This window comes from Dunckerocampus dactyliophorus, chromosome 3 (assembly GCF_027744805.1).
Source record: "Dunckerocampus dactyliophorus isolate RoL2022-P2 chromosome 3, RoL_Ddac_1.1, whole genome shotgun sequence".
Taxonomy (NCBI): Eukaryota; Metazoa; Chordata; class Actinopteri; order Syngnathiformes; family Syngnathidae; genus Dunckerocampus; species Dunckerocampus dactyliophorus.
The window spans coordinates 1,738,584-1,758,843 of record NC_072821.1 but is presented as its reverse complement, the minus strand read 5'-3'; the positions used below and the strand labels follow the sequence as shown (position 1 = coordinate 1,758,843).

The following is a 20,260-nucleotide window of genomic DNA, read 5'->3' as shown; positions in this document are numbered from 1 at the left end:
CAGGTGGAAGATAAAGAAAAACATGAAGTGGATATTCTAATCACTGACTTCCTAACTCTTAAGGCGTTTCATGAGTTTGAAGTGCTCACGGCTGCTAGCGGCAGCGCGTCTGCCCGCTATGACAGTCCACAAAACAGCACATTTCGGAGCTTCACTGTGTTCTGGGTCGCTGGAGGGGACATCCCAGAGGATCCATATGTTTCTCTTTCGTGTCGCACGGTTGGCCAAAACACCGCTATGGTCACGGGGAGTAGCGGGAATGTAACCAAACAAAGGCGGAAATAGAGGCAGTCGCGTCGGAATTTGCGGCAGGAAATACTTCTACTAGCGAGAAGGCAGCAGTCGTGTTCCCGCTGCAAATGATGATGATGATGATGGCTGTGTTTGCGTGAGAGATGAGGAAGAGTATCACAAGTGGATTAGACATTTTGATGAGCTTGTTGGGTGTCGTGGAAACAGGGATCTGACCGTTTCTGAGCCTCGTGACGTCATCATATGCAAATTACATGCGGACGTTATTCACAAACTTTGGGTCATACTGATGCTTTTTTCTCCTTTACAGAACGCCTTTATCTTTAACCATTTTCAAGCTACAACCGTTTGCAACAGTGATGTCTAAACTGAGTACTTTCTTGAAAAAACAATTTGCTACATTTAAGTATGCTGGAAATTACACTGCTTTACTTAAATTACATGATGTCTTTGAACACAACCCCTCATTGCTCATAATAACATGGCTTAAAGTGTGATTCAAATGTTCTACTAGTGTTAAAGACACGAGTATTCGACAAAGATTTTAGACTTGTGTGGTATCTTTTAGCTTGATTGACATATTCCGTTCATTTGGAGCTGTTAATACGTCCAAATACATATCATCCTGCCCTGTCATTGATATTTCTCTTCAGTAAAAATGGCTATATTTCACAATTGCAGTAGTTGGTTTGGTTTGGTTTAGTTTATTTGAACATGAAGGTTACAATGGAATACATCTCATGAATCATTCTTTCACAGTTCCACATGTCCAAAAGGAGTAGGAAGAAGCAAAGCTTATTTAATCCTACCCCCCATCTATTCTACATCTAGTACAGTACATATTATTCACTTCCTGCATTTCATGTCATGTTTCCTATGATAATCAGAATAATAATACATCATAAATAACAGTAAGAAGACAAAAAGATGTATATACTGTATGTATATATATAAATATATATATAAAATAAATATAAATTAAAAAAAACGAACCTGACAGAACATCATTGTGATGATCAAGACTCTTCTGCCTTGTATTTAACAAACATCAACTGCTTGTATTGTTTTTTGAATTTGCTCATCTCTGTACATTGTTTGAGTTCCTTAAGCTTTTATTTATAACGTGGCAGCAAAACACAGCAGTTGAGCACCAACAGATTAGCATGGCTAGCCCTTCTCACTTCCTTTCACCGCCCCTCCACATGCCCAAGGCCAGCGGTCACATAAGCCCCCCTTTTTCATAGCTGCCCCAGGCAATGCCTGTTACGACGGAGTAATAAAGATGTCAATTTACCACAACAAACCCGTAATATTATGATAATAAAGTCGGAAATTTATGAGAAAAAAACTCAAATTTTTTTCTCATAAATTTATGACTTTATTCTCGTAATCTCAGATTATTTTTTTCAATGTGGCCCTCACACTCCGTCGTACGTCACAGCAAAGTGTTACTAACTGTTTTCTTGCTGACTGTGCTCCCAACTCCCTTGACGTCCCTAACCAGCTCCTCCCCTGTCATTCTGGGCTGGTTCCTGCTGAAATCTTGCATGGAGCTCCAGAGCGAGGGCAAGTCACTGCTAATTATTGCACCTCCAGGGGTCTCGTTCCCTTCTTGTGCAGGTCTACAATCCTGTCCCCGAGGTCCTTTGACAGCTCTTTGGTCTTGCCCATGGCAACGGATGTTTGAATGGAGGGCACGTGTCTTCGATCTACATAACACGTTGAGATCAGGAGCACTCTCCTCAAGGGACAGGACGAACTTGTGTGCTTCACGTACACCTACTGTAGAGATACACACTAATGAGACGCAATAGGAGGGCAACATGACTGTGTTATGTGACGATGTTTGTGAATGAATGAGATGCATAAATAAATGAACTCCACATGCTGGCACACAGGAAGTGTGGATGCTGAGCAGAGTTTAGTCAGTCAGGCTGCAGTGCACATGAGTGGAAGGAATAAAAGCTCAGTCAGCCGCTGCGTGCACACTAGTGGGCACCGTGCGCTCACTGACTCCTCACGCCGCAAGGAAGCCCACTGCAAACATGTCGCAGTACGTCCTGGCAGGTAAGAGCGAGTCTATTTCTGACCTTTTTCGGACATTTTGCTCATGTGGGGTTGAGTTTGTTGACCAAACATGATGAAAGAGACTGAAGCGTTTCACATCCACTGTGCTGCTTTGCATGATGAAGTCTCACCAGATTCTCTTATACTTGTTCCTCAGGCTGAGTCATGATTCAGGAAGCCATCCATCCATCCCTCCGCATGGCGTCTTATGATTAGACTAGAAAAAAAGAACATGTGATATCAGCTACTACTACTAATAACAACAATAGTACAAATATTCATTCAATGAAGACACAGTCAGTAATCATTTGACCTTCATTTAACAGCTTCAAAATCATGGCGATGCTTCACTGGCTTGTCATGGGGAGGATGATTGTCCCTGCGGAGCGTCCCGCTGTTTTTTAAGGATTTACTGCAAAACCGCAAGTCAAAGATCCTCTATGACAGGCGGGCTGTGCTGCCTTCAGGGACCCGCTGCAAAAATGCCACTCAAAGATTCTCTATTGGACAGGAGCGCTCTTCCGTCATTAAAGAAGTTACTGCAAAACACAAGTCACAGATCCTTTATTTGACAGGTGCATTCTGCTGCTTTTATATACCTAGCTACTGCAAATTAACACTTGCCAAAGATCCTCTATATAACAGGAGCACTTTGCACTTTGTTAAAGATCTACTACAGAAATGCTAGTCAAAGATTCTATACGAGCGGAATGGTCTGCTGTTTTGAGGAATCTCCTGGAAGGAGAGCTGGTCAAAGATTCTCTATATGTTAGGAGTGCGGTGCTGTTTTTAGGGACCTACTGCAAAAATGCTCATGGAAGACATGGAGATGAGCGTTCCGCTGTTTTTAAGGACCCGCTGCAAAAACGCAACTCAAAGCTCCTCTATTGCATAAGAGCGCTCCATCTGTCATTCTGTCAAGAACTTACCGCAAAACACTCGTCAAAGATCCTTTATTTGACAGGCGCATTCTTCTGTTTTTACTGTATATATGACAAAAACGCTCTGATGTTTTTAGGAATGTTGTTTGTCTGTGGTCGCCATGGTGACCCTGCATCATGTTCTGGTGGGCCTAGCCAGGACATGTCTCACATCTCTCTAATAAGTTAGAAAAGGTGCTGTGGCCAACGCCAGGATGGCTCTTGAGTTGCGTTAGCGCTAGCGTCAGTGCTAGCATTGCTGTTCAGAGTTGTCTTTGTCGCTTTCACGCACTTTTATACATACAGTGGAGTAAAGATAAAGTACACGCCACCTTAGCAACAACAACCGTTACTTAGCGTTACTTTAGATATGTGCCGATTTTAATTGGTGATTCAATGAAGGTTTTATTAGTCAGGTGATCCTTGAAGGGCCAATCAGATGTTTCCAAGTCTGCAGTCGTGTGAAGGAGACAGGAGAGCAAACCTAAATCAAATCACACAAAAGTTTCTTCCTCGCCGTCGGACTGGCAGGAAATTTGACGCCGGCTCCGTGTTGGCGTTGAGCCCTTGATGAATTCGAGGACATTTCCTGCGTGATCTCATTAGAATGATTAACGTCGTGTAATTAAGAAGCATTTTCAAAGCCATCTGTCAGTCTGGTGCTGATGTTGACACTGAAAGCTGGTGCTCGTGTCCAGTCCATCTGCAGGTGCTGCTGGCCGTGCTTCTGGCCGTCTTCTGCTACTGCGTGGTGCTCGCCGTCATTCTCTGCTGCCGCCGAAAGAAGGCCACGGCCGCGGAGGACAAGGAGGCGTCCGTCACTTGTCCCCGTCCCAGCGAGCGTGTCACCGTGACCTTAACCCCGGCGTTGTGCACCAGGCCCGTCAGGCAGCAGTACGAAGAGCTGGACGGGGACGTGCTGGACTTCACCTCCTCTAAAAGCAGCTCCTCCCCCTCTGAGGACGACCTGAGTGATCTGCCCTTTGACCCCAGGCCCACCAGGTCGGTCAGTCTGTCCCCTAGCAGCTCATCGCCGCTGCGCCGCCTCAGCTCTCCGGTTGTTCCAGCAGCATCCCGTAAAGGTTCCAGTCATACCAGGGCGTCTTTGCCGTCCCTCACTAAGCTGGTTCCGAAATCTCGCTGGGCGAAGGGCCGCCGCAGCACCTTGAGCGGTGAAACTCTTACATCCTGCCAGCAGGGGGCGCCCTCTCCATTACAGTATGGCTCTACGGCGTCCTCTGTCCCCGCCAAGGCCACCCCCTTGCTGCACTTCTCCCTGCTTTACTCAGCATCCGGCACCCTGGTGGTCAGGATCTTGGGACTGTCGGGGGCCGGTCGGAGGCGCAGCAGCAGGATGTCGGTGCGGGCCAGCCTGCCGCCTCTCCGCCCCGAGCCCCAGCATGTGGCCTCCCGACGCCACAGCCTCAGCCCGGAGCTGCAGAGCCAGAGCTTGGAGATGCAGGTGGGCTCGGTGGATGAGCTGCGGGGGTGCACGCTGAGACTGGAGGTCTACAGTCGCGACTTCTCCGGCCTGAGGGAGGTGGCGCTGGGGGTGGTGGAGCTGCCCTGTCAGCACCTGGACTGGGAGCCCGACACCACAGCGACCTGCACGCGCCAGCTCAGCCCGACTAAAAGCAAACTCAAGAAGGTAACTTGTGACTTCCGTCTTTTCATGCATGTCCTGCAGATCCCGTTTTTTTTTTAATCTGATGCAAAAACGCTAGTCGGATATCCTGTATATTACAGAAACCATTTGCTGTTTTTAGGAATCGGCTCCAAAAACGCTGGTCAAAGATCATATATATGACAGAATTGCTTTGCTGTTTTTGAAATCTGCTGCAAAAATGCTCTTCAAACATCCTCTATGTGATAAAAATGCTGTGCTGTTTTTAGAGACCTACTGCAAAAATTCTAGTCAAAAGTTATCTATGAAAAAAAACCATCTGCTGTTTTTAGTCAGTTTAGCAAAATTCTAGCCAAAGATCCTCTATATGACACAACTGCTCTGCTGTTTTTGGAATCTGCTGCAAAAATGCTAGTCTGTGTATTACAGAAATGATTCGACTCCAAAAACACCAGTCGAAGGTGCTCTATATGACAGCAGTTCTCTGCTGTTTTTAAGAACCTACTGCAAAGAGGCTAGTCAAAGATCCTCTAAATGACAGAAACGATCTGCTGCTTCTAAGAAGCTACTGTGAAAACGCTGGTCAAAGAGCCTCTATAGGACAGGAGCTCTCTGCTGTTTTTAAGGACCTAATGTAAAAAACCCACCAGTTGAACAGCCCTGAACTTGAGCATCCGTGACCTCTGACCTCCAAAATGAACAAAATGTCAGACCTTACATAATATATATAGTCTATGTTATGGTGGCACCTTCATACTGTGACTTCCTGTAGGCGGAGTCACCACATGTCCCAATACTTTTGTCTTATACGGTGCGCTCCACTGGTGCCAGCGGCTGCACAACAACAAAGAAGAAAAGAGCATGAAACTGGCAGCAGGTGCAGGCTGGAAGTCCTCCAGGGTGCAGGACTGAACTTCAAGTGTAATTTCAGTGAAAGCTGGACCTCCGTCGCTTCCGACTGGAAGGCCGCCATCGGCCCCGTGATCCCACTTGGACGGATGCACTCGGACACGTTGAGTGATGACGTGCTTCACACGCCCCCCCGCCCACACGCCCTCCATTTATTGCACAAGTCAGTCTTTTCAAGCGTGAGGCGCTCCGGTTTGTGACGCAAAGCACACACTGGGAGAATCCATCCTTTTATCCATCCATCCATCCATCCATCCATCCATCCATCCTTTTATCCATCCATCCATCCATCCTTTTATCCATCCATCCTTTTATCCATCCATCCATCCATCCATCCATCCATCCTTTTATCCATCCATCCATCCATCCATCCATCCATCCATCCTTTTATCCATCCATCCATCCATCCATCCATCCATCCATCCATCCATCCATCCTTTTATCCATCCATCCATCCATCCTTTTATCCATCCATCCATCCATCCATCCTTTTATCCATCCATCCTTTCATCCATCCATCCATCCATCCATCCATCCTTTTATCCATCCATCCATCCATCCTTTTATCCATCCATCCTTTTATCCATCCATCCATCCATCCTTTTATCCATCCATCCATCCATCCTTTTATCCATCCATCCATCCATCCTTTTATCCATCCATCCATCCATCCTTTCATCCACCCATCCATCCTTTTATCCATCCATCCATCCATCCTTTCATCCATCCATCATCCATCCTTTTATCCATCCATCCATCCATCCTTTTATCCATCCATCCTTTTATCCATCCATCCATCCATCCATCCTTTTATCCATCCATCCATCCTTTTATCCATCCATCCATCCATCCTTTTATCCATCCATCCATCCATCCTTTCATCCATCCATCCATCCTTTTATCCATCCATCCATCCATCCATCCTTTTATCCATCCATCCATCCATCCTTTTATCCATCCATCCATCCATCCTTTTATCCATCCATCCATCCATCCTTTCATCCATCCATCCATCCTTTTATCCATCCATCCATCCATCCATCCTTTTATCCATCCATCCATCCATCCATCCTTTTATCCATCCATCCATCCATCCTTTTATCCATCCATCCATCCATCCTTTCATCCATCCTTTTATCCATCCATCCATCCTTTTATCCATCCATCCATCCATCCATCCTTTTATCCATCCATCCATCCATCCTTTTATCCATCCATCCTTTCATCCATCCATCCATCCATCCATCCTTTTATCCATCCATCCTTTCATCCATCCATCCATCCATCCATCCTTTCATCCATCCATCCAGGAAGTGATGTCGCATCCCTCTGAGAAGCATCTGAAGGTGTCTCACTCACGTGGAATGAAATAAGGAATGTAGAAAACATTTCCCTCCCCCAAAACTAAAAAGGTCCTGTCTTCCTCCTCCCCAGAGTGTGAGCTCTCAGGACACATCATCTCGGAGGAAGAGTTCACTTTGCACGTCGCCGCGACCTCTGGGCCAACTCTTTGTGCTGCTTCAGTACCAGTCGCTGGCCCGCCGTGTCAAGGTGATGGTACGCAAGGCAGAGAACCTGGCCAAGCTGACGCGCATCCCTGGAGCTCCAGGTACATCATAAAGTCAAAATACAGTACGTATATAGAGAAGCATTGACTCATTACAATGAATTACAATTAGGCCTGTCACGATAATCGATATATCCATTCATCAAATGATCAAAAAAACAGTTGATTATTATGGCGCCCTCGATAAATTGACATACGCATGTACTCGTGTGTGTTTCATGTGCTCGTCACTCTGGGCCACATGTCTCACACAGGTACACCGTACACTATACTTGAGGACCAGCTAGTGGTTTCAAATGCGTATTACACCTCGCACGACAATAATGAATGAAAAAATTGTCCAAAAAAATGTTGACAATAATATCGATTATCGACAATAATTTTTAGCACAATTATCGACCAGCAAAATTTGTTCTGACAAGCCTAATTACAATTAATTAAATTACAAAAATGAATACTAAAAGATTTGTAATAATTATAAATAATGAATAAATAAAAATATTTTAAAAATATGATTTATATATGTATAAAATTATATATTTTTAAATATATATATATATTCAAATATATATATATATATATATATATAAATATTAAATCAATATTAATATCGATTGTCGACAATAATTTGTAGCACAATTATCGACCAGCAATTTTTTCATTGTGACAGGCCTAATTACAATTAATTAAATTCTAAAAATGAATAACAAAAAATGAATAATAATTATAAAATATGAATAAATAAAAATATAAAATACACTTATATATGTATAATATTATATATCTATGTTAAATAGATATATATTCAAATATATATATTCATATTCAATATTAACTCAATAAGAACCCCATAAATAATATATTATAGATTACATAACAATATATTATTAATAATAGATTATATAAGCACATAGTTATGTATTTCTAAGCTATAATGAATAATTTGTTAATAATGAATATTAAAATATTAGTAATATATTACAAATAATATATGTTATATGTAGTATATTAATAATGATATTTTTTTCTCCTATTTACAATTACAATTCTGATTACAAAAATGAAAGAATACTAAATGATAATAATGCATCATAGAAACCAGATCAGTTGTCTGAGTCGACGAAGCGCAACATCTGCTGTGAGAGTCCCAAAGGAAATAGAAATGATCTGTTCCAGGGTCAAAATGTCACCGTCGCAGTTTACTTCAGGGGCGTGGCCAACAGCCTTACTGTGGGGAAAAAAGAATAGAATGTCATTGTCGTTATAATGTCATCGTTTGTCTTTTGTCTTATATTCAGGTCAGTACGGTAAAAAAGTCCAAAAACTGCTTCTAAGGTTAAAGATGAAATAAAACCAATGCTAATATTGACTGCTTATTGTATGTAGCATACAGTATACTAAAGCTACTTACTAAACTACTTCAAACCGGAGGGGTCAAACCCGTTTTCACCTTGGGCCACATGGCAGTTATGGTTGCTCTTCGAGGGCCCCCGTAGCTGTGAAACTACAGCATATCTTGTCAATGTGCTGTTGCCTCGTGATGTTATTACACATTTGATTACAGCATCGTCATGGTAGCCATGTTTCACGAACAAACTTTCACTGGAATCAGAAGTCAAGGTGAAGCATCTTCGTTTGACAGTAAAGCAAATAAGAAAGTCCAACTGCAGCACAGATTTGACAAACAAATACATGAAGCAAGGAAGATTGTCTCCTTTTGATTATTTCATTAGAGTATAGTTTGATTGTCTTTTATTATTATTTTTAGTTTTTTAATATAAACATATAACATTTGGAACAAAAATAAAAATCAATTGTAAGAAATTAATCAAATAAAATGTATTTTTAAAAAAGCGTCTTCTGCCGACCACATCAAGCAAAATGGCTGGACAAATGTGGCCCCCCCGGCCTTGAGTTTGGCACCTGCGACGAGGCCCGCCACAATAACACATTCTGCTGGCCGATAACCGTGCTACAAATTATCATCGATAATCGATGTTATCAACAAATTGTTTTTGTTTTTTGTTCTTTTTTTTACCGTTCGATTAATTGATTTATCGATTATCGTGACTGGCCTACCTGTGACTTAAAATAAGAAAAATAATCAGCGGCAGAACAGAAAATATGACTTTTCCAAGCATTTTTGCTTATTTTAAGTAATACCGTTTCCACCCGTACATAAGACGTTATTTTTCCACCCCTAAAAAAAGATGGGTTATCTTTTTTCGGGGTCTAGAGATGTAAAAATGCAAAGACATGTTCATCACTAAGATGCTTTGTTTTTACATCTTTTTGCATCTTGAAAAAGAGGGACTGATTTATACTCAGAGTTGTCTTCTATTCTGGTCAATAGGCTATTTCATTTGTACGCAAACATGCAACATTATGCATACATTTTGCTTATTTGAATTAAAGCTGTACTGACACAAAAATAAGACGTTCTTTTTTTGCCCACAAGATGAGTCGTCTTATATTCGAGGTGTAGCGATGTTTACATGCAAAGCAGAGGCTCATCACTGGCATTCATTTGGACTGTTTTAGTCTTGAAAAAGACGGATTTGTCTTATATTCAGCGTCGTCTTATATTCGGGTCAATCCAGTATTTTATTGATTGGGATCTGGGATGTTTTTTAAAGCAGGTTTTAAGTTTTGTGGCACAAAGTGGTGGAGACAACACGTGGTAGCCGTCGCGTCTTTTAGCCTCCCTTTCCCCGACACAACTGTGTTGCGTAACCACACGAGCAAGCGATCGCCTTCCCCCGTGGTGTCATTTCCCCTCGGCATCGTCTGCTGCGTATCTCAGCATTCTCACCCTCGCTCCGCCGCCGCCAAGGGGCACAAAACAAGCATTGACAGTTTTGGGTTTCCGTCAGTGCAACAGAGTCACTCCACTTTGTCGTGTTCCAGGAATGTGTCACAACTAATCACGGCAAGGTTGCTTTTGAATTATTAGCCAATCCAATTAGCAGAAGGTTGAGTGGATTAAAAAGGGAAGCCGTGCTGAATATTTGCTCCTCCTGCTGCGACCGTCTCAAGTCTAAACACTGCAAGCGTCGGTTCCTCCTCTGCCAGACCACTACGTCGTCATCAATCTGCACCACGCTGGCAAAGTCATTGGCACCAAGGAGACCAAAGGAGCCGGCGGGTGGAACCCCGTTTGGAACGCTCCCTTCTTATTCGACCTGCCGGCCGGTGACGTCGCTCAGCTGCCGTTGCTGCTCGAGTTCATCGTCATGCAGGTAGGACGCCGCAGCGCTACAAAAACAAATACTGAGCGCTGAGCTTATTTCTGTCCGCAGGGTCGCCTCTACACCAAGACCAGCGTTCTGGGTCGCGTGCTGATCGGCAGCCATGTTTTGGAGGCGGGGCAAGGACACTGGAAGGACATGTGCAGCCGAGGGCCGGCAGAGACCGCCCGCTGGCACGACATCCAATCAGATGTTCAGCGTCTGATATGAATGATTCTGAACTCATTCATTCATTTATTATTGTTTCGCGAGAACCACTGTGTCTGATATCAGCCGTCCTGAATCCATTCATTTGTTATTGTCTCACGAGAACCACTGTGTCTGATATCAGCCGTCCTGAATCCATTCATTTGTTATTGTCTCACGAGAACCACTGTGTCTGATATCAGCCGTCCTGAATCCATTCATTTATTATTGTCTCACGAGAACCACTGTGTCTGATATCAGCCGTCCTGAATCCATTCATTTGTTATTGTCTCACGAGAACCACTGCGTCTGATATCAGCTGTCCTGAATCCATTCATTTGTTATTGTCTCACGAGAACCACTGTGTCTGATATCAGTTGTCCTGAATTGATTCATTTGTATTATTTAATGAAAACCACGGTTTACAGTATCAGTCATCCTGAATTTATTCATTCCCTGTGATTCTGTAAAAAAACATTGTGTTTGATATCATTAATCCTGAATTCATTAATTTATTATTTAATGAACTCCACAGTGTCTGATATCAGTAACCCTGAATTTATCCATTTATTATTATTTAATGAAAACCAATGTCTGATATCAGTCATCTTGAACTCACTCATTTATTGATAAACAACAGACACCGTGTTTAATATCATTAATCCTGAATTCATCCATTTATTATTATTGAATGATAACCAGTGTCTGATATCAGTCATCCTGAATGCATTCATGTATTGTTTTTATGGACAACCAGTGTCTGATATCATTGTGAATTGATGTCCTGTATTTACTATTGTTTAAGGAGAACCAGAGTGTCTGATATCGCTTGTGATGATGATTATTTCAGAAGGTATGATCTATCCTCTATTGTGCGTTTATTCATTTAAAAATGTTTGAGAGTTTGACTTCTGTCATCTTACTTCTTATTTCATGACCACATCGTGTCATCATGTGTCATATATGCTTGTTTATTTTGTATTGTATGCAAGACAGTACAATGTATTGTCTAGCGGTCTGTATTAGTCTTCTTCTGCTTCCAAACTCTGTTGAGTTCCCACATTCTGCATCATTTTCCTTCGCTGGCAAAGCGTTCGTGTTAAACACAGGAAGCCAACAAACCATCACTTATTTCATTGCAGAGACACAAACGAGTAACGTGTGCTTCTTCCGACTCCTTTCGGGCCACGTCGAACAGTGCAAGTGTAAACACGTGATGTGCTTTGACGTCGCTCGTGAAGCATGTTCCACGTAATGAAATGTGTCTCGTTCGGCGACGCACACGTACGTTTGTGTCCCGCTTCTCCTCAAATGAATTTTGCAGTCCAGAGTGTGTTTAAAAATAGAAGGTTCCACACCAACGTGTGATGTAATCTTGGTCCCGAGGCGGTATTATGTCACATCACATCACATCAGCAACGCTCACGCTTGCACGACGAAATTGTGACATTAATGCTACTTCAACAACATGGGCGCAGTGCGCGTGCCACATGACCCTCAGACCGCATCAACGCCAAACCTGCTTCACTGTAGCAAAAAGAGACGATATAAAGTTCACGTTATTCATCACGTTGAGCCAACAATGCACGCATTTCCATCTTTATGTCATCGTATGAATATGCATATGCATATGCAAATAAATGGAGGGAAAATACCCCCAATATATATTACATGAACAATATGTGCAATAATTGATTGATAATGTTTCATGTATATATTTAGGTATATTTTGAAAATAAAACCATATTCATCAATTCCATAACTTTCATAGGCAAAGAGAAATAAATAAAAACATTGCAAAATAAATCAATGGGACTTTAAGTAACCTGATTTGTTTTCCAGATTAGGATCCACAATTCTGTTAATTACTGGAAAATTATTTTATTTCAATTAAATTGATTGGGTTTTTTTGGTTTTAGATTGGTTTTGTTAAATTTTAGCACCAAAAATACATCATGAATAATAATACAATACTGAATTGAAAATAATATTTAAACAAAACAAAACATAATTTGTCTAAATGTGCCCTGCGATTGGCTGGCGACCCCGCCTCTCGCCAAAGTCAACCGCGATAGGCTCCAGCATACCCCTGTGACCCTAGTGACGATAAGCTGCATAGAAAATGGATATTAAGTATTAATATATATATATATATATATATATAATTAATTAATTTGTACCAGACCCAATCGTGATAAGTGAATTTCTATGTCCACGCTGAGCAGGTGGAGGGGCGGGGTTAAACACACGCTGTGGCGCTCTCACAGCCGATTCGTTCGTGAGAAATTAGCATTAAAAGATTTGATCTATTTTGACCTAATTTGTCTATGGAGATGAGTCTTTGTTTTTGTATTTTATGATATATTTTTGCCCTGCCATTGGCTGGTGACCAGTCCAGGGTGTACCCCGCCTGTCGCCCAAAGTCAGCTGGGATAGGCTCCAGCATTCCCGCAACCTTAATGAGGAGAACGGCGTAGAAGATGGATGGATGGATATTATATCTTTGTAGCTGTTTACTGCGGTTTAAATATAAATATAAATACATTTTTGAAAAAATGTGATATAGCGAGGGAGCGATAATCGAACCGCGATATTGCTAGGGACGACTGTATTAAACTTTGAGGATATCTGTATTACGTATGCTAGCACGTCTGCCAAAGTATTTGGAGCACACATGGGGGCGCCACAAGCGTCATTCCCAGTCACATGAGAAGTAGAAGACGTGAGCTGCAAGTGTTGCAGCGAAGCCTTTCACGACACGACTTGTGTCGTTGCAACAGTTGTGTTGCTCTTAAGTTGTGTGTCAACAGAGCATTTGTGTTGCAACTGTGTTTCGGGGTGGTCGGGGCGCGGGGGCAGCTGCCGAAGCAGGGAAGCCCAGACTTCCCTCCTCCCTGACCAGTTGAGAGACAAAGACCCCGTCCACACAGAAACGTTCCTGATATTTATTTTTATTTTTATTTTTGGTCGAGTTGGACAAAAAGTCGGTGTCAGTTTAGTAAATTGATGCGTCCAGACTGGAATGAATCACTGAGTGAAAACGAAGTCATACACAAGCACACCTGCGTGTGGCGCTGTGAGTAAACACGCGGGCAGAACCACGTGACACACCAAACCACAGAAGAAGAAAGAGCGCACGCGCATAAGTCCGTCATCTTCCGCTTTTCAAGACTTACGAGAAATGAGTCATCATAGAGTATAAGACAACAAAATGAGGAGAATGTCGACTTGGGTGAGTCACGTCCATCAAAACATTCGGCTGTTATGTTGGTTTGTTGTCGAAGCTGACATCTGGTCACGTGACGGCGACCAGGCTGTGGCGATGTCATCCTTTTCGTATTGCCTGTACACACAGCAACGACAAGCCGGCGTTCTCAGATTTTCCCCACTCTGGAAGCAGTTTAAAAAAAACACCGTTTCAGGTCACCCAGAATGCCGTTCCCGTAAAATACTTGGCCGTTTTGACCTGAAAACATGACAGTGCGGATAGGGCAATAGTCTCTCCAACGCGTCCCGGGTCTTCCCTGACGCCTCCTACTGAACAGCCCCCAAGGGAGGCGTCCGGGAGGCATCCTGATGAGATGCCTGAGCCACCTCATTTGGCTCCTCGCATTGTGGAGGAGCAGCGCTTCTACTCCGAGATTCTCTCGGATGGCAGTGCTTCTCCCCTTCTCTTAGGGAGAGCCCAGCCACCCTGCGGAGAAAACTCATTTCAGCCGCTTGTACCCGCCATCTTGTCTTGTCTCGGTCACCACCCAAAGCTCGTGACCACAGGTGAGCGTAGGAACGTAGATGCAACGGTAAATTGAGAGCTTTTCCTTTTTGGCTCAACCCCCTCTGCCCCTCTCACCATGCAGTCCGTTGAGGTTTTAAAGGCAGCGTGATTGGGTAGCGCCCGTGGTGGTTATCAAAGTACCAGCTTTAAAAGCATTTTTTAAAACATTTTAATTATTTTTGCTAACTCCGCTTAACGTCACAGTTTGGCTTTAAATTCATTTGGTTCACAAGTGTCTATTTGTACCAGTACTCCATAAGTGCTGCGTACTGTATATCTCTAATAAATCATTTTGTTTGCATTTTTAAAAAAAGAAGTAATCCTGAGTACCACCGGTGGTACGAGTACGAGTACGAGTACAAGTACGAGTACCAGTCCATCCAAGCATGTGATTCAATCATCACACTAATGGCCATCATCTCGCTGCATCACGGTGCTGAATCATTGAAATATTTCTGTCCGTCAAAAGGGAAGTAAAGACACATTTGCCCATAAAAAGTACACCAAACACACAATCATGTTGGTTTTTTAACACACAAAAGCAGAAATAAAGAGGAGTCGGGTGGAAGTAAGATATAAAGTAAAACTTTATCATGACATACAAGTTTAAAGCCCTGAGAACCATATCTTTATATTACTAATAATATGAACAAAAGTGAATGTGTGGGAAAAAAACACGTTGGGAAAGTGCTCCTCTTAAATACAATCAGCACAAACCACTGGGTTTTTTTAACAAGCATTCACCGCATTTTGTCCTACTTTGTCTTTTCTTGTCGTTGTTTGCTTTGAATCAAAAGGAAAAAAAAACTAATATAGAAGTCATATCATTATCATCATAATGTCCATCATAACAATAACAACAGTACAAAAATATGCACAAACCCCACAGTCGAATGAATATACGGAGCAGTGTACAAGCCAAAGACCACATAAAAGAAAATGGATAAATGAGGTATCTGATAATCATTTGCATAATGCGCCTGCTTCTTTTTTTGTTGCTTTTTTTCCATTTTTTTTTTTTTTTTTTTTACAAAGATTAGGTTATTTCTTAAACAATCTTAAAGCTGAATTAACTCAAAAAAAATCCGAGCCACAAAAAAAACAAAAAAAAACTGCAGAACTTCACAGCTTCCCGAGTGACGGCGACGACGACGCTTGGGCTGCAGGTACTGATGACAAAAAAAAAGAAAAATCCCAAAATGCAACACCAAAAGTCAGTCTAAAGTATCATTCAGCCAAGCGGCGGCGGCGGCGGCGGCAGAGCTGGCTATTTTGACGCTAATTAGCGTCAGCATCTGCAACAGCCACACTGAGGTATTGTCGTGCGAAGACAAGGGTGGGGGGGGCGTAAGCTCATGGACCCTTTTCACCATCAAGTCACAGCACTTCAGGGGAAAAATGTTTTGCTTACGACGTTTTGCTGACATGCGAGACATGGGAGGCATCTGCCGCTAACTTTTATCCTTGCTAATTAGCCACGCAAAGCTACCAAAAGCCTTTAGCATTTAAGTCCGGCATTTTTCCCACGTTGCCGTTCTGTGTAAACAGACGGATAAAGCTGACCTGGCTATTTTCCAGCTTAGGAGGCAGCGGTCACAGCCGCAACAGGGCCGGGACGCGGGGCAGTGATTTCCCGCCCTGTTGTGTTGAGTGCAGTTGTCGCTGGCATCTAATTTACTGATTGCGGGACGCTGCGTGAAAGCGCACACAGCTGCAGCAATTACAGGAAGAAACAAACAAAAAAAAGCCTCTTTCGCACAGTGGTCCCGTAAAATTGCTGCACTGCATCCACAACAGAAGATCTGAACACAGCAAAGCGGGATTTACTGGTGCAATCGTTGGTCCTTTCATACAGAAAATCTGATAATTAGATGGAATAAAATACTTGTGGGGCAGCGACAATTGCTTTCAGCACAACAGGGCGCAAGAAGCGAGTGTCAGGTGTTAACCGCACTTTGCTTCCTTCCAGCTCGTTACAGCAAGAACCCAGAACCCTTTCATCACCCCCCTTCGTGTCGCTTATACAGAACAACGCCTTTAAAAAAAAAAAGCCAGATTTTCAAGGTTAACTCCAGGAAGTAGTCCGACGTCATGTGACAAGGGTCTACTGGCATCACACACGCACGCGCGCGCGCACAAACACACACACACACACACACACACACACACAAACACACACACACACACACACACACACACACACACCATGCATACTTCTATGCAGCAGGTCAGCTAGCAGAAAGCTAGTTGTTTGAATCCCAGCAGAAATCGTCAAAAGGACACGCTAGCTAGCATATTGTTTTCTTGGTAGGATTGTCACCATGGTCGCATTGCGCCTGATTTGATTCCCAGTCGCCAAACGGGACGTGCACCAGCGCATGTAGCTCAACGTTTTGGTAACCGCCCACGTTGTGACTACAAAAAGAAGATGTCTGCTGCTAAAGAAAAGGAAGAATCAAATCAAGACAAAAAAATAAATAGCAAAAAAATAAAATAAAACTGAGGTCTGCATGAAAGGCGCCCCCTGCCGCCTTTAAGGATCAAATCAAATCAAAAGTGAAGTGAAGAGGTCTCTCCAAAGGATTAAGCTTGGAGAGACCGACTTTAAGGCAGCGTTCAACTGTCCTCACTAGCGTCACACTGTGACAATGCTGCCCTCTGCAGGACGCCAACAGCACTCATGCCTTTCACACAGATTGAAGCCAGACATGGGAATTCCCACGAGGGAGGATCATTCTTAATTATTTATGAGTCCATAGTGGCCTCAAGAGCATATCAGGATTGAAGTCCATATATCCCCCTTTTACACAGAACATGGTAAAAAAAAAAACCAAACATTTTTCTCCCCGTGTCGCTGTCCTGCATGAAAAGCACAAGCAAAATGGGATGACGCTGCAATTTGACAGTTTTGGAAGTAGTATCAGAGGCGGGACAAGACCTGACAGTCACTTCTCCTGCTTCTCCACATATCCTACATGTCACACCGGACGCTGGCATCTCCTTATCACCACATTGTGGCACTGTGTGAAAGCGCACACAGTTTGCAGGCACAGGTGTGGGTCTCTGATGCCCCCATTCGGTGGCGTCTGTGTGAAAGAGGCTGTTGCCTGGAAAAGCTTGCTTTTTTCCTGCATTGTCTCTGTGTTGCTGTTCTGTATGAGTGGCACCAATCAATGAGGGACAAAGCCAATCAGACAATCAAGATTCCACAAAAGTGGTACACCAGAGCTTAAATGAAGATCTGGGGGGGGGGGGGGGGGGGGGGGGGAGCCAATTTACATGGTTCTGTGTAAAAGGTGCAGGCGGGACAAATGACGGTTCTTCCATTACATCCCAATTTTGCAACACCTCTGCGTGAAAAGAGGCTCTGATGCTACATCAGAAGGCGGAAAATGCTCAGATCAACTTTGTCCCCCAATGATCGGTGCTGTTCACACAGAACAGCAAAGCAAAGACAAGGCAGGAAAAGGCCAAAGCCTCTCACACAAGAGATGCCGCAAAACTGCTGCACCAGAGACTTAAAGTAAAACTGGGATTTTGTCCACCTGTGCTTTTCACACAGAACCCTGCAACTACGTGCACTTTCACACAACACAGTCGGAGAAGTGAGTGACGTCTGACCAGGCATTGCGGAACACCCTTTCACACAGGCGACGTCCCACCTTACAGCTCTGATACCACGTCCTAAGGCGGTAAATTGCCAGGTCGCTTTTGTCACCCCATCCTGTGCCGGTACCGTGCATACAGAACAGGGAAAAGACACGAAAAAGGCGGGGCTTTTCTGTGTGAAGGGGGCTCAGGATTGCATTAAAGACGTACATTAAACTCATCAAGTAATACCATGTAAATCCTTCCTGACGTACTCAGTCAGGGGGGTCCAAAGTGAGGCCTGCGGGCCGTTTTTGAGCTGTTTATTTTCTTTCTTTCTTTATTGAAATGGGCCCTTGGCATACTGTAAACATAAAATGAAGTGATGATTAAAGAATGAGCTCATTAAGAGATATGACACCAACCATTACACCAAGCTAAGATGCTTCTGTTAGCTTAGCATGTACTGCATTGACCCCCAGCATTTTTTATGTTTGCATAGGCACGGCTTTGGACACCCCCCTACTAGACGCACTACCAACTGCTTTCACTGCGCCACCTTGTGGTTATTTTTGGTATCTAGCTGTGCAATAACGTGGGCAAAGTAGCTGGAGGTCACGTGATTGTACGCATGCATCGGTCGGAACCAGGATGTCAGCAGTTCTACCCCTCCTGGGGGGGGGGGGGGGGGGGAGGCAGATGATATCACTCGGATAGAAAAGACGGCGGTTTGTACAATCCAGCGCAGAAAGAGAGAGGGTGAGGTGAGCAGCAGTCGGGGGTGGGGGGTGGCTTCCATCATGGCCGCCCTATGAGGTATATGTAATGTCGCTCTCCTCGCACGGAGAGTCTCATGAGGTATTCATTCTTCCATGGGGGGGGGAGCCAGTGATTCCCAGCTTCCTGAGGAGAGGGCCCGCCCGCCCACGCCCCAAGAGGTCAAACAGATCCCATCCCCCGCCCCAACAAATGCTTTTTTTTTGTTTTGAAAGAGCACTCGTGCAGAGAGGTGCTGTGGTTCTGTTGGGACAAGGCCGGTCCATGTGATGTGGGCGGGGTGGGGCGGGGGGGTTCAGTGTCAGCGTCCGTGACGAGAGAACGGTGAGGTATTTGGATTTCATGCTGTGCTCGTCTACGGCGCCACTAAGTACTCGACTTTGCCCCAATTGCAGCGAGGTCAAAAAGGAAAAGTACGAGACAAACAAAACGAGAGAAAAAGAAGCTGATTGAGGTTAAATATTCTACTCCTGAGGTAAAAAGACACCACTGCAGGTCGCTCCATTTGAGGTATGTGAAGAGAGAAAAACATTCTAAAAACACAAAATCCTAAATAAATCAAATAAAGACAACAAAATGGCAACAAACAAAAGAAAATATGCTAAAAAGATTTTCAAGTTCAATTGTGACGACACCTGTCAGTGGGTTTTGGCTGCGCTGATTGTGTTTAGCGTGTGTGTGTGTGTGTGCGTGTGTGTGCGTGTGTAAAATGCATAGTTGTGCGTTTGGAGCACGTGTGTTGGTGTACGATTCTCTTCACCGTCGGACAGCCAAGAAGTCGACAGGGTTGATGAGGTATTTGTTGTGCAACAGTTTGTAATCTTTCTCACTGTACTGAATATTCATGCGGGGCCGCCCGTTGGAGGGGGGGAGGGCGGGGAGAGGAGGTCGCTCGCAATTAGGGTGACCCGTTGGGGGCCAGCTCAGCCGAACCGGGGCCCTTGGAGGAGGAGGAAGATGAGGAAGTGGACGCCGGGCTGAGGGTCTGAGCCGGGGGTGCGGAGAAGGCAAAGCCAACGCTGGATCCAGCAGGGGGGGCTGAGGCGGCAGCGGCTCCCAGGACCCCTGCAGCCTTCTGGGCGAAGAGTGTTCCTGTAACCGATGACATCATCACGTGAACAAAATGGCGCTATGATCACCACATCATACTTGGGGGTGCTCCGTTTTACCACCTGACAACACAGCTGCCCCTCCTCCTCATCGCAGGTACTTCCACACCCGACCGTGATAAGTCCATAAGTCCGTTTTCCGCAAAATAGGATTCCTTATTTATACATTAAATATTTACGCGGTTAGACGATAGAAAACCTGCTTACGACCTTCTAAATACGTTTCTTAAACATTATT

At 43.9% G+C, this 20,260-nt stretch overlaps 2 protein-coding genes and 1 long non-coding RNA gene across 3 annotated transcripts in view; 1 reads left to right on the top strand and 2 right to left on the bottom strand.

Annotated features, from left to right (window-relative positions):
* Nucleotides 1-1,067: 1,067 nt before the first annotated feature.
* Nucleotides 1,068-2,800, bottom strand: LOC129179120 (uncharacterized). Its single transcript, XR_008569899.1, has 3 exons — nucleotides 2,633-2,800; nucleotides 2,451-2,536; nucleotides 1,068-2,034 (listed from the first exon to the last, which is right to left on the bottom strand). It is a non-coding gene; the product is annotated as an uncharacterized LOC129179120 (long non-coding RNA).
* Nucleotides 2,212-11,103, top strand: LOC129179119 (synaptotagmin-5). The gene is made up of 5 exons (XM_054771968.1): nucleotides 2,212-2,319; nucleotides 3,938-4,887; nucleotides 7,207-7,381; nucleotides 10,412-10,578; nucleotides 10,639-11,103. The coding sequence occupies exons 1-5, from the start codon at nucleotides 2,298-2,300 to the stop codon at nucleotides 10,795-10,797; spliced, it is 1,473 nt and encodes a 490-aa protein (XP_054627943.1). The 5' UTR covers nucleotides 2,212-2,297; the 3' UTR covers nucleotides 10,798-11,103.
* A 3,666-nt stretch (nucleotides 11,104-14,769) lies between these two features.
* The window catches only part of LOC129178430 (AT-rich interactive domain-containing protein 3B-like), an 85,421-nt gene continuing 79,930 nt past the window's right edge, over nucleotides 14,770-20,260 (bottom strand). Inside the window, exon 9 of the mRNA XM_054770678.1 lies at nucleotides 14,770-20,005. Coding sequence (XP_054626653.1) covers nucleotides 19,812-20,005 — 194 coding nt within the window. The 3' untranslated portion in view covers nucleotides 14,770-19,811. The remainder of the gene's footprint in view (nucleotides 20,006-20,260) is intronic.

What these genes read in the sequence shown, in the direction of transcription:
- LOC129179119 (XM_054771968.1), top strand. Translation starts at nt 2,298, where the DNA reads ATGTCGCAGTACGTCCTGGCAG. An exon ending in GTCGCAGTACGTCCTGGCAG is followed by an intron (nt 2,320 to 3,937) that starts GTAAGAGCGAGT and finishes GCTCGTGTCCAG; the next exon opens with TCCATCTGCAGGTGCTGCTG. An exon ending in CTAAAAGCAAACTCAAGAAG is followed by an intron (nt 4,888 to 7,206) that starts GTAACTTGTGAC and finishes CCTCCTCCCCAG; the next exon opens with AGTGTGAGCTCTCAGGACAC.